Genomic DNA, 26,345 nt, shown 5'->3' with positions numbered 1-26,345 from the left:
CCCACGTTTGACTCCGTCCCAGCTCTCTCACCCCCCAGGCCCGCCAGCAAGGCAACGCCCCAGAGCACCAGGCTGCACCAAACGCGCTCCCCAGAGCGACCAGGCGCTCGCTCTCCAACACAGGGTCCCCGCACGACTTGGGACCGTGGGGCGTCTTCATCAGCTCTTCTGGCCCGCTCTGCCACCGGAGAATCGCAGCGAGAGGAGAGCCAGGAGTCTCTCCCCACGCAAGCGCTCTGAGGAGTGCGGTGACCTTTGCTATCTGCCGGCCGACAGCGCAGGGCTGCAGGGGGCTTTAACGACAAACTCATCACCAAGACGCTTCCATCACCTTCCTTCTTCTCTTTCAAAAAGGCTCCATAAAGAGCCAAGCAAGTTCACATTTTTATGTTTTATAGGGTCAGCATTTCTACAGAGAATATCACAACAGAAAACATCCACCCAGGCACAACACCAGCAGCAGCGCAGGAGGAAGGTTCAGCACGCGGAGCAGGGCTGGGAACAACACACCCCAGCAAGAAACAGGAACCGCTTGGCTGGGGCACGCAGAAGCCTTCAGCTGAGACTTCAGAACCTTTCTGGATGTCTCACCTCTCCTGTTTTGCCCCCAGCTACACAGTTGTCTTCAGTCCACAAGGCACACAGCCTCTCCGTTACAGTTACGGACCCAGGGAAGCACCGCCCTACTAAGACGTAACCAAAGCCCAGGCTCCCCAGCCTGTTCGTCCCCACTTTGAAACTACCAACCTCGCTCCCAGTCCCTAGCTCGCTCATCTCACTGAAAGAGAAGATGAACTTTCCTCCTGGATGCAAATGGCAACACCAAAGTACGCTGCTTTGAGCCATACTATCCAAAATCCTTGCTTTCCTCTTGTTTAAGATGTTGTGTTGGCTGAAAATCCAAAACAAAGCAGCAACGCAGAATATGGGCAGCAGTAAAATAACTTAGTAGAACCGTACAACAAGGACAGAACACATTCACAAGCGATGGGATTCCTCCTCATCCATCCCGTGACCAGATCAGGCCGCTGGCCTCCATCGGCAGAGAGCGGAGGACTGCACCAGAACCGGCCGCCACGGTACGTACCAAACTCCTACCGGAACAGATCCACTTTTGCTCTTGCTGTACACCGAGCACATGGGAACGGCCCCGTTCTGCGCAAAGGAACATACACAACAACAGCGGGGGGCAGATCATCCTCAGGCATGAGGTGATTCGGGGAGTGATTACTACACAGAGTTGCTCTGCAGCCTGTGAACGCACAAAGCCATTTCAGCTGTAGCTCCCAACAGAAAGTTCACTGCAGCCTCACAAGCCAGGCAGTTGCTTCAGATTTTCCAGTTCAACGTAACTGCAAATTAATCCATGCCACTTTGTCCCCCCCTTAGATTTCACGTACATAGACGTCTCGAAGCTCCGCCGCTTAGCGGAGTGACAATTCACTGAGCTAGGCTTCCCTTCTGACCTGTCCACAGCTCTCGGAGCTCTACTTTGCAGCCAAGATCCCTCAGCGCAGCTTTGGCCACATCATCGCAATCCCTGTGCGCTGCACGAGCTTCTGTTATGAGGTCCTCAGCTCCCATCTCCAAGATGGGCTGAGAGAAGTCCCGGCTCCGGGAGACCAGGTTGCGGATCAGCATGCAAGCCTGTTTCTGAGGAGAGAGGCAAATGAGATATGTTAGCGTCTTGTGTGTAACAGACAGATAACATCGTAGCACAGGCTGGGTCTGCAAGAGCCTATCCTCATCCTCCTCTTTCGAGGAAGAGGAGAAGTAATCCCTGGAAGAGAAGCACAGCATTCCACAGCTGCTTGAACCTGGATTCCGGTGGGTCTGAAACCCAAACTGAGTTTTGCTGTGATCACATCAGGGTGGCAGACGCAGGGAGTCCTGCATTTAGATGCTGCGTTCCCAACAGGCTCAGAACCTGTTGGTATTTGTCAAGTGAAGGACAAAAATCCCAATGAAGCAGCTGGCGCAGCCGACACCAACCCTGAATAAATCATCAGGTGCTCGGAGGCAAATACCTGTACAGCCACTTCTCGTGGGTGTGCTTTCATAGCCTGAAGAGCTGCCAACGCCCCGCCGCCTTCCATGATGACGTTACAGTTCTCAGGCTTGCGCAAAGCCAACATGCACAGGGCTGCACAACCTTGCTCACAGATCTGCAAGATGAAGGGGGAAGAAACACTCACTGGCTGAAAATGTTGCTTCAAGGAATAAAAAAGTGTTCAGAGTTTGTTTCCTTTTTGGACAATTTTTTAATTTTTTTTTGGGGGGGGGGGGGTGTTAAGTTTCTTCCACTGAAACATCCTGCTTCTCTGGCATGTACACCAAGTTTTATACCCCAGAGGTGTAAAACACTGTATCCAGTATCCATTTGATTCAGGAATAAGAAAAAAACCCTAACATAGTGAGGTGGACAGACCTTTACATTTACACAAATATCTGCCAAAGTATGCACTTAACCACTCCACAACAACTGCATGCAAAAGGTTTCGTACGCTGCTCAGCTGCAGTCATTTAGCAACTGTCCTTAGAACGTATCTGCTCTCAGCACAAGCTGTTTATCACAAGGCAGAGCAGCGCGGTGCGCTGTTTTGCACAAGAGGAGATAACCCAGAGACATTACGCAGCCAGAGCCTGATCTCCACTCCCAGCCCAGTGGGGCACCAGCCAGCTCAGCGCGTACCTGAGGGTTGGCGAGGTGACGGCTGACGGCGAGCACAATGAGGTCCGTTCCCCCGGCGCTAACGATGGCGTCCTTCACATCGTCATTACCCGCCACCGCTCGGATGGCGCTCAGCACCTGCTTTACCACGTCCTGCGTTCGTCGAGAAAAAACAGCTTAGAAAGCTGCAGAAAGTTTTACAGACTTTGGAAAGCCAACCAGAACATCCCCAGTGACTCCACTCAAACAGCTGTAATTCCCAGTTACGAACGGCAACACTGTTCTCAGTCACTCACCTCTCAGACACACGTTCCTGGCAGGCCGAGTAATAACGAACCTTGTTAGCCTGGCAAAGGTTTTCAAAGAAGCTTAAAGAATCAAACTTCAACTTGGTCCTCTGGAACCCAAGCATCTAAATCCTCTTGAATGTCTTTTAGCTAGAATGGTGGAAAACCAGAAGCTCAGCTGTTCTGGGAGCAAGCAGAGTTCTGCTTGCAGAGGTCAGAGGCAGTAACTACAAGCGAGGGGCTCAGAATTACCGCGTTCTAATCCGACAGAGCACATGTAACCTGGTTCTGCGTATCAGGCCGTAAATAGGGAGGCAAACAGAGGTCAGCGGCTGGGTTTCAACCCTAACTGCCTCTAAAATAACCCACAGCCCGTTCACAGCCAGGACTTCACACTGAAAAGCACGCCCTGCCGCACTAGCTCCACTCCCAGTACGCTGTGTACCACTCACCGGGTGGTCAACGCAGTCAGCCAGGAGTGACACCATCAAATTTAAGCCGCCGAGGTCCACAATTTCTTGACAGAATTCATTCCTGACAGAGAGGCGAGAAAGGGTGGCACACAGTTCACTGAGAACGCTGGAGTTATCTGTGAACGCTGCAGAGGAGAGACGATGAACGGAGTAACTGTGAGCAAGGAGCGGCGCTGCAGAGTCAAGGTGTTTTACTTTGCTTCGTAAAAAAAATAAAAATAAAAGAAATAGGAAACGGGGAATTTCCCTTTATATACTAAAACACATCAGCACAGACGACAGCTTGTTCTCTCTGTGTCTGGACCGAGACAGCATGTCTTTCCCTGGTAAGAACGCAGCACCTCAGCAGGTGCCTGCAAACCCGCACCAGTCTGTACGACAGCTCCTAGACAGACCGACAAACAGCTCTGACAACTGCCACCCTGGCGCCGCTGACAGCCTCTGGAGCAGTCATAGTGTTTTTCTCTCTCAGGGCACATTTCATCAAGAGAATTAAACATCATTTCAGTGGCAAATCTCTGAATAATTTCTGGGGAGCTTTCAAGTACGGTTTTGAGATAAGAAAGCACAGATGATTCAAAATTAGGATCAGCAGTCATGGGGTTAATTTTACCTTTTGCAGCTTCAATGAGGACTCTTAATCCATCATTTTCCAACACAATCATTTTGGCGTGATCGTGAGCATGCCCAAAGGGCACGCGGATGTCGTCGTCAAACGTCATGATCCTGAGCGCCGAGGAGGCCGTGCGGACGACGTCGGGACTGTCTCCGTGCTGGACTATAGCTCCCGTCAGGAGCGGGAGAACCCCGCCCTTCACAAAGTCCTGGCGATTCTGCTCGTGTTTCAGACAGGCGTGCCGAACGCATCGGATCCCAGCCAGCGTCATTTCTGCATCCTCCCGATATTCCGTCAGAGTTTGTAGCAGCAGATCCTGGCCAGCGGAGTCGAGCAGGTCTGGCTGCCCATCCAGGATGGCAGACAGAGTATAAAAAGCTTTCAGCATTAAACTTCTGTCTCCTGAAGCCAACTGGCAGGCAGAGAACACCACAGAATAGGCACCGTTCTGCCCAGCCAGGTAGCGGAAAGCCAGCTGTTCTTTGCACTGATCAGTGAAGACCACCAGCTGTTCGGCCATCTCAGCAAGATCGGAGTCGGCAATGGCTCTCTCAAGGGAATCTAAAGTCTAAAGAAGAGAACAAGAGCTGATTTGCCGTCTGAATTGTGAAGGAACAAGAGCAGTTCTTTACAGCCAAATCTGTTTATTTGTAATAGCAGCCTTGTTTGAAATTTAAAATGAGTTGGGCATATCTGACAAATGGCTGTCTCAAAGAGCAGCATTTTGCCTTCATGGACAGGACCCTCGGAGGATTGGAGGCTTCTCTGTACTTCTGCCATCGATGTCACGCCACCACTGTACAGCAGTCTGACCAGCAGCGGGTGAACTGGGTCCAGCAGCAGTATCTCTATATTCTTACTGGTGAGGGACTGTATTCAAACTTTTCATCGCTCCTCAGAAGGGCGAGGTAACAGGTACCGCTTAGGTTACGTGTATTGCTTTCGTTACGGTTCTTCCGCGGTTTGAGTTGACCTGACAACTGCAGAACCTGCCTCTAAGTTAGGAAAGGCCGTCTCTGCATTTCCTGGGCAGGAAATGCCGGCATTTCGCACTTTCACAGATACTTCCACTGAGAAGTGCAAGCTAGCTCTTTGAACTTCTATAATATTCCTAGTTTGCAGAATAGATGGGATTAACGGCTTGTTGAAGAGCTCACGAAGAAATGGGGCAGAGGCAGAAGGTATGTCTCATCATTCTTAGTCTATTACTTAAACTATTACATAACCCTGATCCTTAGAAGACAACATAAATTTGTGCTCCTACCAGCAAAATCTCATGCTTTTGCTTTTGGCCATTTTCAGAGGCAGGCTGTCGCACAGCTTTCACAATATTGCTTAGGTCAACACCTAAAAGGAGAAACAGAAACAAGATTAACATTAGTTACAGGAGCTTCAGTAAAATTTCCCAAGTTAACCGCAGTGAACAAAGATAAGCTTATTTAAAGTGTGGATCCATGCACAAAGACGCTGAAAGGCTGCCAAAGTTCTGCCCAACTGTAATGGCCAAACACGTCCTGGAACAAAGCACCAGTTCTAGCTAAATGTCAACTGAGGGAAAAAAAAAAGAAAATAAAAAAAGAAAATAGTCTAATTTCACTGACCAAACTGCACCCTGCAGTTTCACTCAACGCAGTTTTTCAGTCATAATTACTCCCCGAAACTAAGTTAGCATTAACGGTGTCTGTGTTCCACTTCACAAAGGCTTCCAGCACCAGATGATCAATCTTTGTGGGAGGTTCTCTCAAACTGTAAGATACGTAAAGCCTCAGTCAGTAATAACCCGAACCGCAAAGCAGATGAATTTACAATACCTTGGGACTCAAACTGCTGCACAGCTTCTCTCACAGCCTCTTCTGGATCCATTTCAAATTCTGTAATGTTTTCTTGCACTGCATCATCAAATGTTTCCTGCGCAATCTGTTTCGATCCCATTTTACTCAAACAGGATAAACTGCTTCCTTGCCCTGCCATTAACAAGTCCACAATTAGTGCAAAACCTTCTAAGGTTAATCAGAAACAAAGGAAGTGACTTGTTCTTTTCCAAAACAAAAGCACAGAATTTGAAACCAAAAATATATAGTCAAAGGGATGCTTGTTTGTGTTTTGTTTGGTTGGTTGTGTTTTTTTAACAAGCAGAAACATATCATAGAATCACAGGATGGTTTGGGTGGGGAGGGACCGTTCAAGCCCACCCAGTCCAACCCCCTGCCAGGAGCAGGGACATCTCCAACCACATCAGGTTGCTCAGAGCCCCGGCCAACCTGGCCTGAAACGTTTCCAGGGATGGGGCACCCACCACCTCTCTGGGCAACCTGGGACAGGGCTCCACCACCCTCAGCGTAAAAAATTTCTTCCTTTGTCTAGTGCAAACCCACCTCCCTCTATTTCAAAACCATTACCCCTTGTCCTACCATAACAGGCGCCGCTAGAAAGTTTCTCCCTGTCTTTCTTATAGGCCCATGACTAAAAGAAGGAGCAGTTCCAGAAGCCCACAGTTTGGACGAGGAAGCCCTGCTCTCTGCTGCGGATGGGTGTGTCACCGCGACAGGGCTCTCACTGCACCTCTCCTGCCAGAGAGGCACGCCGGGGAGCCTGCCCAGGCACACACGGCCCCAAGACCCCACCCGATGGCCAACACAGCCCGGGGCCCCTCGGCCCGCCACTGCTCCGCGCCCGCAGCGGGGCCCAGTTCCCCCCAGCACCCCCTCAGCAGGCCCGGCCGGCCAGGCGAGCCCAGTCCCTCAGTGTTCCAGCGAGGCCTGTCCCGGCAAAGCCGGGGAACCGGGCGCAGGTACCGGGGGAGCTCCTGGTCGCACAATGGGCCTCGGCTCTCCTCACGACCCACCTCCGTCCCCCGCCGCCCGCAGCGCGGCTCCTCCCGCCTGACAAAGAGCGGCGGGCTGAGCGGAGCGGCCCTACTCGGCCGCCGTACGCAACCGGCGGGCACCGCCGCCTGCGACCCCGCCCTCCGCCGGCTGGGCCCTCACAGTGCGCATGCACCGACGGCCAGAACTCACGCCAATCCCCCTCCCGAGAAAAAACGCGGGGCGAAAAAGAACCCGGGGTGCCCAAGTGCGCATGCGTCCTCCTCCTAACGTGCTCCTGGGCCACACACACGCGGCTAGCAGTCCTCCGCGCATGCGCAGTATGCGGGGACTTGCTGAGGCACGCCTGCAGGGCAGCGGGTGCCGCGGGACCCCGCCGACGGAGCGGGAGGCTGCGGGCCGCTCCCGCCTGCTCCATTCCTCCTTACCGCGCCGTCCGGCCCGGGACCGCGCCCTCACCGTTAGTACCGGCCCGCGGCGAGGCAGCGCTGCCCCGGAACCACCCGCCTCGAGGGGATGAGAAGGCCGCGCCTGCGTCGCGGCAAGCCCCGCATTGCGCAGGCGCGGTGGGCTGGGAGGGGTGTGGCCGAGCAGGGTCCCGCGGGGGCTGCTGGGAGATTCCCGTGTGGCGGGGAGGCTGCGGGACCGGGGCGGGGGCGCCGCCTCGGTGAGGGCAGGGCCGGCTCCCGGCGGGGGCGGGCCGCGGGGCGGGGCGGGGGCGTCTCCTCCTCTCCCCCCACCTCCCGGTGCCCGCGCCTGTTGCAGCGCGGGGCGGCGGGCGGGGGTCGCCCGGTGCGGGGTGGAAAGGCGGGCGGCGGCGGCGGCGGCCGCGGCTCCCCCCCCTCCCGCTGCGGTTTTACCTCCGGTTGGGCCGCCCCGCGCGGGGACCCGGGGGAGGGAGCTGCCCGCACCCCCACGAGCCCAGCGAGGGGGGGCCCGGGGCGGCGGGGAGGTGGCGGCTCGGCGGCGGGAGGCTCTTCCCCCCCCGCGTCCCGGCCCCGGTGAGGGACGGCATTGTGCTGCTTTCCCGCAGGGTGAAAATGGCCTCTCGGCGGATCACACGGGAGACGTTTGACGCTGTAGTGCAGGAGAAAGTTAAACGGTACCGCATGGAGCGGGGCGATGCCGCAGGGGACGCGATCCATCATTTTAAAGGTAACGGAACCGGGCACGGCGTGCCGCGGGCCGTACCGGCTGTTGTGGTCACGGCTGTGCCTTCCGTTTATGTAATTTGCCTAAAACGTGGACCTTTGCTGGTGTTTTTCCACGTCCATTTTTATTTATGAGGCTAATAGCTTGCTATGACTGACACTGTTTCGACGTGGAATGCAAATTCCAAGAAAAAAAAAAAAAACGAATTTCAAACAAAGGAATTCTGTTCAGGCTGCATCAGAGAGTGGGTCCAATTTCAGGGAGGTCTCCAGAGGCATCGCTGCAGGACGGAATTCTGCTGATGTCTGATAAGTTAAATAAATGTAGGAGTGCATTTTGGAGCCTTTGGGTCTCTGTATTTCATGATATTTTTGGAGAAAAAGCCAAAAGCAAGGCATTAATCTAGTGAACATACACCAAACATCATCTGCAAGTTCTTTTATTGTCTAAGTTTGGTGTTTAAAATGTGTAGGAAAAATAACTTGGGTTGCATTCATAGGAAATTGAGAGTTTTAAAATGAGATCTCTTTTGTTTTCTTAAAGTTGTATAAGCTCCGAAGAAATAATTTATTTTAAATACTTGGTTTGTTCAAGTATTCTTTACTTTCTGAATTGAACTACTAGGATTAAGGAATAGGGATTCTTGGATGCTTTGCAGGAAATTCTAGTGTTTCTGACTTGAACGTTATCTCAGATAACTGCGTATGAGTTTGTAGAAAATATGATCTTCTCTTCAGCTGTGGAATTCTGACACCCGGGGTGGAAACAGAAAGTGCATGCTTGTGGTATTTCTGCGTCTGAGCCATCTGAGTGGAAGCATTATGAGCAGCACATCAGCATCTTCCTGGACTGAGAAAGTTGTGAGCAAATAGAAACTGGGGTTTGCAGCAGAAGTTGTGTTTTAGCTTTAGTGAGAGTCGAAGTTTTAACAGATTGTTTTGTCACGTGTGTTTAAGCGTTGTTAATAATTTGGTGCTTTTTGCTTGTTATGAATTGTTCAACGTACATAAGAGAGTAAATGGGTTAGGTGTGTATACCGTTCTTCAGAAGTTCTCATGCGTTGGCTCTTGTAAGTGTCTAGATGTGTTTATTATTTTTTTTCTTAAGACTACTTGCAGTGCATTGGTGTAGTTATGTTTTTATCATTACAGCTCATTCAAGGCTAGTCCCAAGACCAAGATACGAAGACAGTTTTCATGGCGATGGACGATATGCTCATGACCATCCACATGATGACTGGACTGAAGATCCTAGAGATGACTACGCGGGACCTTCTTACAGATCTGCTAGTCCTCTCATACGGAAGGATAACTACTACCACGAACAGTTTGGCCGCCCGGCGTCTCGTGACCGAGAATTTGGCCACCCAGCATCTCGTGATCGGGAGTACGGGCGTCCAGCTTCACACGATCGGGACTACGGGCACCTGGCTTCGCACAACCGGGAGTATGGGCGCCCAGCGTCTCGTGACCGGGAATACGGACACCCAGCTTCCCATGACCGGGAGTATGGGGGCCTGGCTTCTCACGACCAGGACTATGGCCCTCCTGACTCTTGGGAATCCACCGGACCACATGAAACAGACTTCAGTTCTTCAGATGTTTTAGGTGATTTTCGATCACCGGGACTCATGGAAGATGAATATGGCAACATGGAGAACCAGGAGTACGACGCAGACTTTGGAATTCAGTCTGACAGCGAGTTCCGGCCCCCAGTACGGAGGGGTGCCATCGGCAGGGGAAGAGCTCTGCGAGGAAAGCGCATTGCAAGGGGCGCTGTTAAAACGAAAGTATTCAAAGGAGATCTCAAAACTCCCCTAAAGAAATGGAACACTAAAAAACTGCAGCTGGGCCCTGAGCAGAAGCCAGCTATGCCGCCTGATCAAATGCCAGAAGCTGCCGACCGACCCAGCCAGAGGCCGGTGGCCATCCAGCGCCCTAACCAGAAGCTGCCTCCACGACCTAATCAGAGGCCAGCTGTACCAACCCAGAGACCTGTTCTCAGGCTCCCAAAGCCTGCGCATGTTTTCAGAAATCTAAATTTTGACCTTGTGGACAAATCGGACATTTTTTCGACATTTGGAATAGAAATTATAAAATGGGCTGGGTTTCATGCGATAAAAAACGACGCAGAATTTTCCCGGCTCTTTGGAGCTCTCTTTGAGCTAGAGACAGAAACCTGTGCAAAAATGCTTGCTTCGTTCAAATGCTCCTTAAAGCCAGAACACAGAGATTATTGTTTCTTTACTATCAAGAGTTTACAACATGCTGCTCTGAAAACTCCCAAAGTGGACAATGAGTTTTTAAATATGCTCTTGGACAAGGGTGCTGTGAAAACAAAGAACTGCTTCTTTGAAATAATAAAACCTTTTGATAAATACATCATGAGGCTACAGGACCGCCTCCTGAAAGGTGTCACGCCGCTGCTTATGGCCTGCAATGCGTACGAACTGAGCGTTAAAACAAGCGGCTTTGGTAATCCCAGAGAAATGGCAAGTGCTTTTGAGACCACCGTTTCTCTTTGTCGTAAGTCTTTAGCGCTTCTGGGTCAGACCTTCGCGCTAGCATCGGTTTTTAGGCAAGAGAAAATACTTGAAGCTGTAGGGCTCCAGGAAATGGCTCCAGCACCAACACTATTCCCAAACTTTGATGATTCAACGTTGTTTGGAAGAGAGTACATTGAAAACTTGAAGGCTTGGTTGGAGAAGAGTGGGTATCCAATTCAGATGAAAAGAACGGAACCAGAGTCCACAGCACAGCTTAAAAAACCCTCTCCTGACACAGAAGTTACAAGTGAGTCAACTGCTGTAAGATACTTAGCAGTATATAACTTATTTATTTGTCGCTAGCATTTTATCTTAATTTTTATGGTTTGATTAGGTGAAGAATTTCTAATTCTGGGAATTCCATGTAAATCCCTAGCAGTGCTGAGGCCGGTAGTAAACACTGTCTGTTGTAGCAATTGCTTCAGCTTTGTGGATGAAAGCATGTCTCCTTCCTCCCCTCTCCTGCACACGCTTATACTTTAAATGCGGGATTTTCACCCTGTGCCTCGGCTGCTCAGCTGCCCAGCCCTCCCGCTTCACAACTGCAAGGCAGGGAGGCCAGGCTGGCGGCTGTGACCGCCTGCACCGCAGAGTGAGGATCGGCTGTGACCGCCTGCACCGCAGAGTGAGGATCTGCACGTAAGCAAAGCTGGAGATGCTGCCACCACCGCTTTATCTGATGCAGGCGTATTTCTCCAAAGTTTCACTAGTACCATCGACAGGAGTGCTGTCTCCTCTGCTGTGTTAGCCCATCCAGTTCATCCCCTCTAGAGCTTTCTTACTCGTTGCTACACTCATCTGGTTTTTCTAATCGAGCTTCACGTATTTCGCAGGGAGGTCTCGCAGCACTGACGCTGAATGGCTAATAATTTGGAACTCGCTCCTTCAGAGTGCTGTTCAAATGCTCTTATTTTGCACAAAAGCCTTTTGGTGTAATAAGTAATTGCCCTTTAAAGGATGGCTTAACTTGCCCAGGATGGCAAAGAATAAGTGTCTTAAACTACAGTGCTTCTCGTAATAAACTGTTCTAGAATCCAGGTTGAGTTGAGAAAACAGCTGGAAAGTTTCTGAGGTTTCCTTAATTTACTCTAGTATCAAGTGCGGCATTTTGTATTAATATGTTGAAAAGTTGCCAACGTCAGTGTGTCAAAGAATAACAAAGACAATATATTGATACTCTTGATGAGAATAATGAAATGGCTGTATTTTATTTCTTCCCGCAGCCCCACAGCGAGCTGATCGGAAAGTGGTGGAGACAATTGAACAACTAGTGAACAGCATTGTTTCAGGAACCTTGTCTGCCAAAGAGAGAAATGCTCAAAAGAACTCCCCTGACTATTGGTAGGTGTGTTTGAGCAGTGTGTGGGAATGCTACTCTCTGCTGAAGGGATTTGGAGTATATTTAATTAAATTCAGAATTTCATTCAACGGGTGTAAGGTCAAAGCCTATTGTATATTTAATCAGAGTTTCTGAAAATGTTTCCTAAGCTAATTGTACTTCCTGATATCCCTGGAAATTGTCCTGCTGCTTCTGTTTCACCTAGTAGGTCGTGTTCCTTTCGATCTGTCCATAATGACTGTGTGTCAATCCAAATACAAGACCTTAAAGGCCATTTACGTTTGCGAGATGGAACTAGTAAGCAGATGTAGTTAATCCGAACGTACAGTCAGGTAACAGACTTACGGGTCCGGTGTTCTGTGAGCACTATTGGAAAAGGAAAGCGGGACCCTTCCAAGTGTAATGTTCTTATAATATGCCGGTATTTCCTTGTGTGTGAATTGCAGTATAGCTGACTAATCACTAGCCAAATGATTTCTGTCAAAACCCTCCATCATTTATTTGCTTGGCGTACTCTACTTACTGCTGCAGAAGTGGAGTTGGCTGTCACTGTGAGAAACACCTGTGCAGGCTAACGGTAGTGTCACAACTTGGGCATACCCCTGGAAAAAATGATCAATTGCTACTGAGTTTCTGACCTGAATATTTGGGCTTAGTTGTGCTTTCAGCCTGGGCTTTCATTTTATTTGTATGATTTTATTTAGGTTCTTGTCTGATGAAGATAGTCTAGAATACAAGTATTACAGACTGAAGTTATCAGAGATGCAGAGGCGGACATCATCTGGAAAGGAAGCAGGTGCTGAGGGCAGAATGCTAGAAGAATCTGCAACAGAATCAGTCAGGGCCATGCTGTATGCGAGGAAAGTCGCAAGCATTAAGAGAAGGCTATTTAAAAGAAAAAGGCTCGGCGTTATCACACAACACGGTATGCGAGGAAGGAAGGCGAGGAGAGTGACCATCGGGACGCAGACCATGCTTTCAGCTGGCACAGTGCTGAAGCACCAGGACAAGCATCCTCAAAGTCCAGTCCAGTCAAGGCCTCATGTGTCGGAAACCGGCCTGTCTGAGAAGAATTCTTCCCTCGACACAACCTCATCCCCGCTATGTGCCACCAGTACAGAGGCCTCGCTGCCAGCAGAAAAAAGGGCGGATTCTGAGGATTTATTAGCACCACCTGAACTCTTCCCACCATTGTCCTCTCAGTTTCCTGATGGTAAGTGAAGATTCAAGATTCGATTTTAAATAGTAAGTTACATGAGAAAAAAAAATGCACAGAATGTTCTGCTGGAAATTCTAAAAATCATTTCTTTTGCTAAAGTAGATAGTTCTCAGCTTCTTGACCTTCCAGAGACGCGGATTTTGTACAAAGCTATAGATAACGAGCGTTCTGTTTCTTGCAGTGGATGCTAAAACGATGGAAACTGCTGAGAAGCTTGCCAAGTTTGTTGCCCAGGTAGGACCAGAAATTGAGCAGTTCAGCATAGACAACAGTGCAGACAACCCAGACCTCTGGTGAGTGACCTCCACCTTTGTCTGTGTAGATGGGCCAGTAAGAAAAGTCAACATACACCTACACAATTACTAAAGAGAGCTTTCCTTTTATTTTGCGTTGAGATGTATGTTTTTATTTGATGTGTTTAGGAACAGAGGATTTTGAACAATAATCCCTGTTGTCCGGCTCAGCGTTTCCATTACTGGTGAATATTTGAAATATCTAAAAGAGAAACCCTTCTCCCAACTGCGTATAAAAGAAAAAACACTGGTGTATGTGTTTTTTCTTTTATACCTTAAGTAATCAGCTTGCATCTTGAAACAGTGTTCTTCCAAAGTATTTTCAATCTTGGTTTTTTGTTGTTGTTGTTAAGTGAGGCTTTGATTACAACGGCCTAAGTGCTCTGGTGTAAATTAGCGCAGGTTTTTCTCTTTTAGTCAAACTGTGCCAACAAAAATGGAGCCCTGCTATCTCTTCCGTCTCTCAGAATCAATAAATCTATTTCCACGTAGACTGCATGACTGAAATTTGGAAGACCTGAACTCTCTTCTGAGGTCTGCTGTTTGCCTTCAGGGTCCTCCGCAGCGAGCACCTTGTTTTAGTTTCTCCACCTGTATAGTGAAGATAACGCCACTGAATTCTTTACAGCACGGTTTGAGAAGTGCTGGTAAAAAGCAGTCCGTAAGAACTGAGGAGAATGGCTGCTGTTCTTGGTACATGTTGTTGGGGAATGCGACGGTTCTACAAAATCACACCTGGAATAACTATTCAAAAAATTAACAAGAGATTTATTTCTAATATCTTGCTTCACGCTAGCTAAAGAAAACATCTTTCTGATATTATTTTCTCTGTAACTTTTGCTCAGGTTTCTACAGGATCGAAACAGTTCTGCTTTCAAATTTTACCGAATGAAAGTCTATGAGTTGTGTCCATCTATTAACTTCAGTGCTGTGTCGGAAGCAACTGATGCTGGGGAAAGCGCTAAACCTGAAGAGAGAAATTTGGATATTTCAGAAGAGGAAGAGGATGAAGAAGAAGAAGAGGAAGAAGATAATGAGGAGGAAGCTGAGTTTGAGGAGGATATCTCCCAGCCTTTGGAAGAAACTGAAATGGAGCAAGCAGAGGAGGGAGAAGAGGATGACATGTCAGCAGGTAGAAGTGTGGAAAACCTAGCTGAAGAGATGATTTCCAAAACAGGAGAGGAAATGTCAGCAGGTGAAATGCAGCTAGCCACATCATCTGATGGTGCTATACCAAATCTGTCGACACAGGCATCAGCTCCTGCTCCTGGTACCCTATTTCCTCGCAAGCGAATCAGCAGCAAATCTCTGAAAGTTGGTATGATTCCTGCATCTAAAAGGATCTGCCTCATAGAGGAACCGAAAGGTGAGTGTTACTTAAAAGATATTTCGTAGGTATCAGTACAGGATTCCCGACTTCTGCGTGCTTTGTTACTGGCCGTTGCTGGCTGAATTACATTTCTTTAATACAGGAATGAATACAATGTTCATTTTTAAAGTTCATCCAACTTACAAAGGAGAATCTAAATAAATTGTGTAACAAGTTTTGTATTGTGGTGCAAAAGCAAAGTTGGTATCAAACATCATTCCTCAAATATTCTCTGAGTGAATGGTAGCCTCTCTCTGCTGCGTAAAAAACTCGCAGTAGTAGTTTTTGTAGGGTTTATTTTACTGGTGTGTGGAAGGTTGAACAGACTTCAGTACAGCAGCACTGAACATGATTCGAGTGTTTGGCTAAATATATTTAGGCTTTGGATTGGCCTGTCAAATGTTGCCAGTACGGCTGCAGCACGGCTGGGCCGTGATGTGCTAAGGGCTGCGAGATAAGCAGCTTAAAACTGATTGTGCTCTGCAGCTGCTTCAACAAATGTCGTGTCTTTGTGTAATGGCTTTTACTGGGGAAGGTTGTCATTTGTGATATGAAAATGACAGGCAATAACCTAAAGTAAGTGCAGTCTGAATTTTCTATCGGAGTATTACAGAAGCTCAGGCAAGGGAAAGATCTGGAGTCTTGCACTCTGTCATCCGTTAGTGTATTGCTGGCACACTGTGTCCAAAACTCATCACCTGCCTGCACTAATTGCCTTTTGTGTGGTGGAGAGGGGAAGGAGGTCTTACTGTTTCTTTTCTTTTTGTTGTTTCTTTTTTTTTTTATTCTGATCTTTCTTGTTGATTCTGATTTTAGTCCACGGCATAGAGTTAGAGTCCCACTTGATGTACTTTTGGAGTTCTCTATTAAAATCAGTTTTCTTTACAGTTGAATTTTGTCTTTGATTTGACTTGCAGTGCATGAACCTGTCAGAATTGCTTATGATAGGCCTCGTGGTTGCCCAGTTACAAAGAAGAAGAAGGTAAAGAACTCCTCTGGTTTGCCATTGCATTCTGAGAATCAACTGTCTTTACAAGAGACAGCCTCTGAAAATGCGTAATTGTCATAAAATGAAATTAAAACCCGAAGAGCCTGACTGAGGAGAGACGTGGGTCCTGTTGTCTTTTAACCACCTGTGTCAAAATTAAACACTTAATCATTAGAGCACTGCTGAGAAGCTGTGTGGTAATCTTGTCTTCTATTTAGAAAAAAGTAATAAAGGAATCAGTGCATTGCTGTCTGAAAAGAATATATTGTAATTTTCCAAAACTGGTTAATGTTGTTGACTGCTTCTGTATTTGTAATAGGGATTCAGTCATCACATCATTCAGTAGTTGTTATTAGAAAACATAACTACCTTTTAAAATGGGTATTTTAGGTGTATTCTTTGCTATTTTAATAACATAATTAAACAGTTTGAGAACTTGAAATGTATTTATATTTTTTTAAATTGGCAAGGCAGGCATTTACTCTTTGATAGGCTTTTTCTGTGTAGCTAGTGAAGTGCTGCTTAGAAGATATTTCCGTATATCCAGAAATTCAAACACACTTAGTTTATGGGGGATGGAGGAATCTGAGGGATTTCTAATCCACTATCTCCCTGTGTAACAAAAAACCCCTTTGATTTTCTGTTTTTTTCCTGTCCCTAGAAACCAAAAGATTTAGAATTTTCACACAAGAAGCTGACAAACAGGAACGTGGGTTTCCAGATGCTTCAGAAGATGGGCTGGCAAGAAGGACACGGCCTTGGTACACGAGGAAAAGGAATCAGAGAGCCTGTAAAAGTGTATGTAACAGGAGCATGATACAGAAATGTGGCGGCTTTGGAAAAGGCTGACTTGTGTTTATCTAACCCACCTAGATGCAGCCAGCTCCGTGTTTTGTTTCCTTCTTGACGCTGGCCTCTGGTCTCAGCAAAGCTGAGCATGGAGACTTTGTGCGTTTTTCTGGCCAGACTGGGTGCAGTCTGGTCTGGAAGGTGGCTGTTTCTTGCCAGCCCACTTGACCACTGAGGGCTGCAGGATGAATGCTGCAGTGTGCGGACACTTTCTCAGGATATGTGGGTGGCCCTGTTCTTCAGGAGGTGTTTTTTGTTGGTTGGTGTATTTAGGTATTTTAACACGTAGTGTCACCCTGGGGATCTCCTTGCTGCCACACTGGGTACATAATTTATAAATAGGCTTTAGGAATGTCGTGCACAGAGCTCCTAGGTTTAGGCAACACGTTTATTTTCACTCTAACTATTCTGCTGCATACTGAAAGAGTTAAGTGCATCTGCCAGAAGGTAAGTGTGCTTTTTCCTTTAAAATATACTTTTCTTTTTGAATATTCATTTTGTTTTTTAAAGTTGCTGTATCCAGTGTCCACTGCTGCCAGCACGGAGAATGAATATTACCTCCTTCAGCTCCCTGACTGAATAAGGAGGCAGAAACTATTTATTTCTCTCTGAACCCAGATGACAAGCTTTCTAATCCCACACGTAGTCTGTGGTTTAACGGTCTGCTTTCTCCAGGGATTTCTATTTGCTCTTCGTGTCTTGGACAGTACTGGTCATTTCAGTTGGTGGGATACTTCTGGTTGTTTGCTTTCTGTTTTCCTCAGTGCCCTGCGGTCCAGTGGCCGTCACTGTATTTTCTGTATTTCCTTCTTAAGCAGCAAACGGACAGCGAGGAAGCAGCTTACTTCACCTGTACCGCTCTTGTGTTCAGCCGTGTCAAAACCGTGATTCTTGAGCTCAAAACTTGTTGGGACCAAATATACGAGTAATTTTTTTTTGTTTCTGTAGTTCCTGGCACAAGTGTCACTGCAGTTACTCATGAGCTATTTGATTGTATCTTTGGACAATGCTTTGGGACAACCCCAGTAAGGATGAAACCAGTGCAGCTTAATATTTTTGCTTTCTCTTGCTAGTTCCTTTGATACAGCGCGGGGTGGTTTTTTCATTCAGTAATCTGCAGCCTGTACTGCTTCCTCCCCCTTTGACAACGACCAGCTCATCTCTTGGTGACTTGTTTAAAAGTCCACGTGCTCTCTGATCTCATTCCCTGAGCAAAAGGGGATGGATTAAGAATTGGAGGCACTCCAGTTCTAATGTAGAGCACATCTCGATCATTTTTTAACACTGATATCGAAAACTGATGTATTCAAGCACATTGGTTGCTACACAAAGAAACTTGAGGCCCTTTTTAGTTAGGAAAGCTTAAAGCTTGTCTTTGCCTGCGAGAGCAAGTCATATTTGCACGTTTGAGGAGATTTTTATGTATGCTACTGTCAAAGATATATTAATTGCATGGTGACTCCTTATGGAAAGGATGAGTCCAGAAATTTTAAATGGAGTTTCACGTCAGTCTTGTGAGCTGTTCCCTGTCTTGAGAACTAATTTGTTACAGCTACGGGTCTGATAAATTCTGCGGTTCAAGAGATGTATAAAAAAAACAAAAACCAAAAAACACCAGCAAAACACACTCAAAGGCAAAACATTGTTACAGGACAGACCCTCCTCTGAGTAATTCCTTTGTCTTTGATTAGTTTTTTTATTCTTAAAGTAATCTAGAAGAGCAACTGTGGTGTAAATAAAAAAAAAAATCCGTTCTTCCTGTTTGGAAGTATGAAGCAGCTGGTGTGTAATGGAAACAGCGAATGAAGAGTCTGCTTCAAACAGGTCATACTATAAAAGGTTAAAAAAGCAAAGCTTCCAAGTCAGGCTCTAGTACCGCTCGGAATTAAAAACAGCACCCAGGGTTTCTGCTGTGGCCTGTAAAGTTGAATTTGCGTTTTAGAATCTGTAATATTTTTTTAGAATTGCATAACAATCTGCCTGGCTTAAGTGGACCGATTATTACAGAAATAGCATAAGAATAATTTTTCTTTATTCTACTTAATGTCCTCAGATTTTACCCCGATAGCATGGCAGTCTCAATTGCAGTACAGGGGGCAATCTGCATTTTCTCACTTCATGTATTGAAATCTGTAATAGACAACACTAACGGAAACGCCCTGGAGGCTGAGTCCGGCCCAGAGGATCATTCGGTGGCAGAGGTTTCATTAATCTGAGCTTTGTAATGTCTGCGTTCTATGCACACAGCCTGGAGAAGAAGATGGGTTTTAATTATTTGTATCTCTGCATTCTTGCGGGTCATCCTCGCCGATGTTGTTGAGGCCTGTCTGCTTCTGTTGGCGTGTTTGGGTGAAGAGAGGTGCGTTAATGACTCCTTTTTCTTGGAAGCGCAGGAGCTCCAGGTTTGGCTATGCTGTGTGTCCTACAAGAATTCAGCTGGCTTTGGGTGCTAGAAATTTTAAGCAAGCACCGTTACGTCCTCTTGGTAAAAATTTAATCCTTTATGCAGAGTTATGTGGTGTTTCCTCCTCATTCCTCAAAGTCTCTGACTTCTGTCATTTTTTAAATGCAAGAAACAAGGCAATTTTTGCCATCTCTTCAGCAGAGGATCCTGTCTACCGTGAATAAAGTGGCTAACACAAGCGTTCATTTAAGAATTCGATCTGTTAGATGACCCTATCTTCACTGCTCCCTTAGCATCATAGGAGCATTTTCTTCTGGCGGGTATTTGCATGGGCGATGGGAGGTGGGACCTGGTTTATAGTTGATCTGGCATGCCAGGTACCACGCCTCCGCTCCCCTCCGCCCCCTAATGAAGCAGAATTACTTTCCACTTGAATTGTGTCTGTATTGGAAGCTGTTGTTTAGATCTGTTCTGCACATTGTCAAATGTAACGGAAACAGTGTTCTAACTATTCATTTTACTCCCTAGGGGTGCTACCTCTGCAGGGGAGGGCTTGGGTGTTGCAGGGGAAGAAAATAAAGAAGATGCATTTGATGTTTTCCGTCAAAGAATGATACAAATGTACAGGCAGAAAAGAGCAAGTAAATAGGTATGTGCAATGGACACGTCTGCTTTTTGAATTCCTGCAAACATTAAAATACCAGGGGTTTTTAAGTCTTCCTTTGCCAAGAAAATATTACTGTTTCCATTAGTATATCTGGCTTCTTAACATTTCATGAAAATCCAGACCTCCGCTGAACTGCTTTGAACTGCTGAATTACCCCAAGTCTTACTTTCTAGGTTTGACATAAGAGACTCGCTCGCTAGAAAGTGCACGGATATGCAAAGGCTACTGTGTGAACGATCTTCGGCAGAGTATGCCAGTATGAAGAACGCTTTGTTCTATACTAGTGGACTTGAATACTAATGTATTAAAATATTTTCCAAGATTAAAGTTAGTCTTGTATTTAATTGTGCAAGCTAACAACTTGGATGTCATCTTCTGAGGAAGAAACAACTGACTTTGTTCTCGGAAGTGCCTGTTTACCTCTCTCTTTGGCCAAGTTTGCCTGTTTTGCGATGAGATGGCTTACCAAAAAAACGGAATAAGCAACATGAAACATACGACTAGCCTGGTTTGGCTCTGATCCTTTCTGAAGCCAAGAATCTTCTTAAATTCAAATCTTCTTGCAAAGCAGTTCCCATTTTATTTGACTACATTTTATCTGTGGGCTAATCTTCTGATCTACTTCTGGAGTCTGCATAAAGCAGTTTCCTTTCCTCCATACGCCAGTTTTAAGAAGAGTCTCTACCTGCGTGCTTATTTTGTATAGAATTCTAGACTTTAAATGTAGGATGAATAACTGAGTTCATCTGAGTCTGAGAACACTAAACTTCCTTGAAAACCTCGGCTGCTAAGGTTTTGCATTGTAATGAATAAGCAGTACGTATTTTAAGTATACTTTTTGGTTTTCACATGAATTTGCAGCTCTTCTCCAACAATTCTTGAATAACTTCTTTCCTTCTCAAAGAAGTTTCAGCTATGAGCATATGTAATTCATGTATCTGCGGGAAATTCTGAAGAAAATACTTGGAAGTCAGATATTCAGAAATCATCTGGATCACCAGTTTTATCAGACCCTCAGTTTAGGGAGTCATTCCTGATTCTATTGAATACTTGCTTTGCAGAAGTTCTTTTATTGAAAAATCCCAAGAAATAAGGCAAAAAGCTTGTACTTTTAAGGAACTATTCCAGAACTTGCTGAAAGAGAAGACTGTGCTTCAACAAAAAGCATTACCTGACTGCTTGGTGAAGCAGTTCTGAAGACATGAAAGATTTAACAGTGTTACCACAAATAAACGTTCCAGGTCTGATCATTCATCTTTTTCCTACTTGCACGTCAGTAAGGGATCTGTGACTGGATGACTGAAAGTGACAGAATTTAATGTCACACTTCTTAGTGTACTCATTCTCCGTCATTACCTTTCTAAAACCAGTCAGAAGTCTTCACTGGAGTGTTACCGCACCAAAACCCACTTCACTGAAGTTCTCTTTAAAGCGTTGATCTTGAGCTGACACATGTTTTGCTTGCTAGGAGTGAGTGCTGTCTGCTGATGGTTTCATCCTGCACCATGCTTCTTGTAGAGCATAGAGCTTGTGGTCCACCACTAATAGCTCCCCACAGTAATGCGGCAGCACCTCGAGTTCCTAACTGACAAATACGCAAGAAAATGTGTTCTTCAGTTATCAGCTTGCCTGTGCCTGCTGTTTACAGAACAAAATTATATTCTTTCTCCATTAAAAACTGTGCTAGTTCAGAGGGAGTGTCTTCATTTTCCTTCTATAGCAACAAACTTTTCCTTGCTTGTAACAACTAGTTTTAGTTGTGAATGCAAGGGGTTTTTTTCTTTACTGTATGGGTCTTCGAAACCATGAGAAACAAAATCATGTGGCAGTGTAATTTCCTGGTCGCTCGATTTTAGTTGCCTTGAAGCAGATAAATAAACCCGTGATGGCAGGTATAGAAAAACATGCTGGTAGTTCTGTTTTTCCACAAACATCGCATGTGTCTTCACCTTTACATCACAAGAAGTTGAAGCATGAAGGCTATCAATACAAATAAGTTTATCTGGTTGTCACACCTGATTAAAGACACGCGATAGCCCAGACGTTTCATAGGCTTTACCTGGAGATGTTTAAAATCCTTAAACGTTGTGGACTACAGGCTACGTGAAAGATCATCGATGTCAGCATTTGGCAGCGCACGCTCACCTGTTAAGTTCCTGTTTGGGTGTGTGCCGCGCTGCCCCTCTTTCTTTCCTGTGCCTAATCAGCAGTTACGCAGTGTAAAACTTGAGGCTGTCAAAAAGGAGATCTGTCAGTCACAGCCTGGTTTAGAATGATGCTCTGGAATCAGTATTGTTGGCCTCTGATTGATTTCTCAGACCCTCTGAACGGGTTTAGCTTTTCTTTTAGTTTCATTGTTGAAGCTGCCAGTGTTGCTGCTCACAGTTTGTATTTCTCCGCAAACTTCCAGTTCACTACTTCTTTCACATTTACATTTTGGAAGGGTTCTTCGTTGTCTGTTACACTATTTGCAGAAAGGCACAAGGCAAAGCGGAGTTTCGCACTAGACTGAAACCCACTCTCTGGAAGCCAGAGCAGCATTCTGCGCTGCTCCGATTTAACCCCAGCGTGCTGGGCACGGTACCACGCGGGGTGCGTTTGCTGAGCACCCGCTCACCCAGTCTGGGAGAACTGGTACCCAGACTGGAAAATGGTACTGTCCTTTCTGAGTGCACACCGATTTAGAGTATAATGCTGTCTTGAGAATAAAGGTGAACATTGGGAAAATCTTAATCTGCTGCCCTGGATGACTGTAGTATGGTCTGTCTTTCTTTGCCAAACTTGAATGTTGGGCGAGAAGTCAGCAGAGCAGTACCGGTGCTGAATTCCAGTGCTGCTCTCAAGCGGGTTACTGCTGGCCACTTTTATCTTGTTTTACCAAGAGATGACCTTACGCTCCTTTTGCAAAAGGAATTCCCTTTTATTTTGACCTGCTTTTGCAGGCAGCTCTGATTTGAGAATTTTTAAAATACTTGTACATTTGAAACATTTGTTATGCAGATGCATTGCCTTGTGTGAAGTTTACTAGCTTCTTTTCTGTTATTTTAGTTCCAGGCTCTCTTCCATGAAGACTGCAAGCTTCAGTGAACATTTTAACTAACTTCAGTGGTGTGTCTACTGTCTTTTGGTTGGTTTTTGCCATTAATCTTGTAGAGCAATTTGCTAGTTTCTGTTCCGTGCAAATGGGCAGCAGTGCTGAGCTAGTGACAATTAGATGCTTCTGTTTTGGGATAACTGACATTTCTTTTTAGTGTAAGTAAACATGTTAGCATTGTTAATCTTTTAATATCTGCAATAAATGTAGAACTAAACAATTTCTGGTTTAAATGTTTTGCTTGTGAATTTGGCCATTTGTAAGAGATATGCATCGTTTTGGCACTAACAAGTGGAATTGAGATTATGCAGTGTTCTATTAGTGTAAAGCAGGATTTTATAGTGTGTGGGGGAAGGAAGGTCCCTCTGTTTCTGTGCTGCTAAATGTCTCTGTTGAGAATACCCACTAAATCAGTTCTTAGTTACTTTTTCATGTGGCTTCTAGTGCATTAAATCCGTACACAACAGTGTTACTTTCCACATGAACACCAAAACCGTTGTGCCCCAGTCAGAATGCAAGAGTTTTACCTGTTATTCACATATTCTAGGAATTAATTTGTCTCTGATTTTCTTGATGTACTGACTTTAAAGCAGCAAAACTTTCTCTTTACATATGTGTGTGGTTTACTGTTGCCTTTAAATTCAAATTCCTTTTTTTAGACAGGATATGAGGGAAAATTGCAACGAGCTGAAATTTAACACTTGTGCAGCTGCCTTCTATGGAGAGGTAAAGTGAGCGTTCCTTTGCGAAAGATACCAGCCAGGTCTCCCGTCCCTTGCTTTTATACTGACAGCTAGGAAAAGCTTTACAGAGGCAAGTTCAAGCCCTGGCTACACCTTTTTCCTCCTTTTCCTTCAAAAATGTATTATCTGTCAGGACCTGGTTCTAGAAGAAAGGGCATTTGCTCTCGCCGGGGAGGAATGAGGAGATCCCTGTTTCGGGCGAGGTGCCCTGGCAGAGTAAGAGAACTGCAGTCAGTAATACACTGTTTGGGGTAAATTCTGTTGGACTAATAGAGACGTTTGCTTTTTTTTTTTTGCCTTCAAAGCTTTTCTTTGGTGTAACACCAATGACATTTTTCCTATTTATATTTTTGGTGTGTGTTTGTTTTTTTTTTTTAAAGACACTCCAGCGTCCTTAGTGTGAACACTTAATCTGCGCTGAGATGTTCTTTCTCAAAATCAATGTACAGTATTTTTTTTCTAGTGATATTCCATTCTGCTTTAAAGTTAATCCTGGTGTATTGTGCCCAAGGAAAGTCTGGACTCAGAAATTCAAATATTGTTATTTTGGATTGTTTTCTACCCACAAGCAGGTGTCTTTTCTAATTAAAAACGGATTCCTGAAAGTCATCTTTAATTCTGCATATCTCATGACTGAGTGGCCAATCACAACCAGACTGTAGATTTGAGCAATAATAAACACCTTAAATGAGAATATGCTCAAAGAATCGTAGGGTACTTCTGACAAACATCGTTTTTGTGAACCTTGTTAAGTAGGTAACTTGCTGAATTGCAGCAAGTGTGGAAAATGTTTGCATTATCTGTGGGCAATAAAGTTACTGCTGTTTAAGAAAGCACTAGCACACAGTGTGTTCTCTTCAGCTTTTTGTGCCTCATTCACGTCATAGAAGTTTGTGCTCATTTGCTTGAAAATTACTTCCTAAGCAAGATTTTTGCTTTGAAGGGGGAGTTATATTTCATTATCCTGCCACTAGGTAATAAAGCAATAAAATCTGATTTTTAAAACAGCTGGTTCTTTGGCAGAAATTCGTGATAGACAATCGATTCGTGGCGTTAACAAAACTTCTATCTTTGAACAGTTTACGAGACCTGTTTCAGAAACCGGAACTACTGCTGGAAAGGAAATGAGAATTTTGAAAAAGGATTAAAATGAGAGATCATTAAGAGGTCACATGACACAAACATGAAAGGAGAGTCCGTGAGTTCTGGCTTTATTTGATGTAATTGACAGCTGTCGATGGGAGGAGGCTGCGCAGAGGGATCTCTGCCAGGCTCCCAGTTGCTGTGTACAGTGAGCACAGAAAAATCCACGGGTTATTTTACCGTTCAGTCCCGGTAATTAAATCCCAGTCACCAGGCGGGCGCAGATCCGTTCTTATGCCTGTATAATTTACGGGCACGTCTCACAAAAATCAACGACAGTACCGTGAGAGGGGTTGTTTGGAGGTGTAATTTGGCACCGAGAAATCCCGCTCGGTGTTGGTCCCGCTATCGGCGGCCGCTTCCATTCGCTGGTCCCGCCGCGGGGACCCAGCGAGAAGCCAAGCGTCAGGCCCGGTGATGGGCCGGAGGGGCTTTGCGGGAACCGAGGAGCCGGATTTTGTTCCGATTTCTCCGCAGCCCCCGCCCGGGGTGGCCGGTACCGCCGTTCCACGGCACCCCCGCCTCCCGCGAGTCTCCGGCACCGCCCGGCCCTTCCCCGGCAGCGCTGGCGGCCCCGGGCACGCGGGCGGGGGGCGCCAACGGCCGCTCCTGGGGCGGAGGGGAGCGCCGCCATTTTGGGGGCGTGCGGGGCTGAGGGGAGCGGGGCTGCGGGACCCGGCGGGGTGTGGGGGGCGTCCCCAGTGGGGCGGTGCCGGGGGAACGCGGGGCCTGGGCCAGCTCTGCTCTGCTGCACCGCGTGTGCGGGCCAGAGGTGCACGTCGGGGAAGGGGTTAGGGCAAGAGGTGGTGTGGGGATCCAGCGTCAAAGTTAAGGTTTGTCCGCTGAGAGGAGGATGTGGTGGGACAGGACAGCTGCAGTCTCCTGGTGTCGGTTATTGCCAGGACCAGCCGTCCCAGGTAAAGTTTACAGGAAGAGTGGGAAAAGTCTGTTCTCAGATACCATGGTCGTGGGCTAGGGGATGGGTGCTGTTGGCCTAGGAAACGCCTTGGCACGCAGGCAGCGTCCGCATGTGCAGACCCGCACCCGCAGCTACAAAACGGGCTAACACAAGTTATTTCAGTCTTCTGAAGCTTCCAACCTGATGTACTCATTTAAAAGTATTCTAACCCCCCAAAAATTTTACTTGGCTTGTGCTAATGCAAACGGTTTCCTCAGCTGTTGGCATTTGCTTACAGATGAAAGTGCAGAAAAAGCAGAGATTCCCTTCATGAAAGTAGATTTGGAAGCTGGCTTTGTGGTTTCTGTAGTTGCCGATGACAACTACCTAGCTTTAATTTCACGCATTTTTCTAGTCTTGGCTGGAGGGCACATTAACTTAGATGGACTGCCAAAATTCCAGGCGTAAGAGTACCTGATTCTGACAACTACAGATACTTACTTTGGAGGGCTTCCGCAGGACGTTTTCAAGAACCATGAAGAAACTGCTGCCTGCAATTATTTAACAGCAAGGAATAAAAACTGGAAATAACTTATTTCTAGTTGAATCTCCGAAAATGCGTAGCACTGCTGTTGTCCTTTATCTTGTTTTGCATTTAACACAAGAGACAAACGCATCTGTTGGGAACTGCATTCCCAGAAAAACAGTAAAATACCAAAGTAAGTGAAAAACAGTAATTTCACAAGCAGAAAGAAACATAGCAGAGTGTT

The 26,345-nt window shown here is 46.3% G+C and overlaps 2 protein-coding genes across 7 annotated transcripts; one reads left to right on the top strand and one right to left on the bottom strand.

Moving 5' to 3' along the window:
* Positions 1-327: 327 nt before the first annotated feature.
* Positions 328-7,371, bottom strand: ARMC6 (armadillo repeat containing 6). Of its 3 annotated transcripts, none has more exons than XM_086767072.1 (8): positions 7,301-7,371; positions 5,859-6,011; positions 5,312-5,394; positions 4,045-4,615; positions 3,411-3,556; positions 2,693-2,824; positions 2,028-2,165; positions 328-1,653 (listed from the first exon to the last, which is right to left on the bottom strand). In XM_086767072.1, exons 2-8 carry the CDS (start codon positions 5,977-5,979, stop codon positions 1,441-1,443), a joined length of 1,404 nt encoding a protein of 467 aa, XP_086623198.1. In that variant the 5' UTR covers positions 5,980-6,011; positions 7,301-7,371; the 3' UTR covers positions 328-1,440. The 3 variants fall into 3 exon arrangements, with proteins under 3 accessions (XP_086623198.1, XP_086623199.1, XP_086623197.1); XM_086767073.1 differs by having other exon boundaries at positions 7,332-7,347; XM_086767071.1 differs by lacking the exon at positions 7,301-7,371 and adding an exon at positions 6,893-7,009.
* On the top strand, positions 7,224-24,373 carry SUGP2 (SURP and G-patch domain containing 2). 4 transcript variants are annotated; one of them, XM_086767068.1, is made up of 11 exons: positions 7,224-7,332; positions 7,906-8,027; positions 9,176-10,816; positions 11,793-11,910; positions 12,613-13,121; positions 13,309-13,420; positions 14,266-14,786; positions 15,707-15,771; positions 16,439-16,575; positions 19,559-19,679; positions 19,871-24,373. In XM_086767068.1, the coding sequence occupies exons 2-10, from the start codon at positions 7,913-7,915 to the stop codon at positions 19,677-19,679; spliced, it is 3,339 nt and encodes a 1,112-aa protein (XP_086623194.1). In that variant the 5' UTR covers positions 7,224-7,332; positions 7,906-7,912; the 3' UTR covers positions 19,871-24,373. The 4 variants fall into 4 exon arrangements, 3 of the variants coding, with proteins under 3 accessions (XP_086623194.1, XP_086623195.1, XP_086623196.1); XM_086767069.1 differs by lacking the exon at positions 7,224-7,332 and having other exon boundaries at positions 7,876-8,027; positions 22,746-24,373; XR_015261132.1 differs by lacking the exons at positions 7,224-7,332; positions 19,559-19,679; positions 19,871-24,373 and having other exon boundaries at positions 7,876-8,027; positions 14,266-14,552; positions 14,672-14,786; positions 16,439-16,512.
* The last annotated feature ends 1,972 nt before the right edge of the window (positions 24,374-26,345 follow it).

The sequence above is a fragment of the Chlamydotis macqueenii genome, chromosome 26, assembly GCF_036417535.1.
Source record: "Chlamydotis macqueenii isolate bChlMac1 chromosome 26, bChlMac1.mat, whole genome shotgun sequence".
Classification (NCBI taxonomy): domain Eukaryota; kingdom Metazoa; phylum Chordata; class Aves; order Otidiformes; family Otididae; genus Chlamydotis; species Chlamydotis macqueenii.
The sequence above is the reverse complement of the archived record's forward strand: the minus strand, read 5'-3'. Positions and strand labels throughout refer to the sequence as shown.

Excerpts from the sequence above, each read along its gene's own strand:
- SUGP2 (XM_086767068.1), top strand. The coding sequence starts at position 7,913 with ATGGCCTCTCGGCGGATCACACGGGAGACGTTTGACGCTGTAGTGCAG. Across the intron at positions 11,911-12,612 it reads AAGAACTCCCCTGACTATTG|GTTCTTGTCTGATGAAGATA; the intron begins GTAGGTGTGTTT and ends GATTTTATTTAG. Across the intron at positions 15,772-16,438 it reads CAGTTACAAAGAAGAAGAAG|AAACCAAAAGATTTAGAATT; the intron begins GTAAAGAACTCC and ends TCCTGTCCCTAG.
- ARMC6 (XM_086767072.1), bottom strand. The coding sequence starts at position 5,979 with ATGGGATCGAAACAGATTGCGCAGGAAACATTTGATGATGCAGTGCAA. Across the intron at positions 4,616-5,311 it reads AAAAGCATGAGATTTTGCTG|ACTTTAGATTCCCTTGAGAG; the intron begins GTAGGAGCACAA and ends TCTCTTCTTTAG. Across the intron at positions 1,654-2,027 it reads CACGAGAAGTGGCTGTACAG|AAACAGGCTTGCATGCTGAT; the intron begins GTATTTGCCTCC and ends CTCTCTCCTCAG.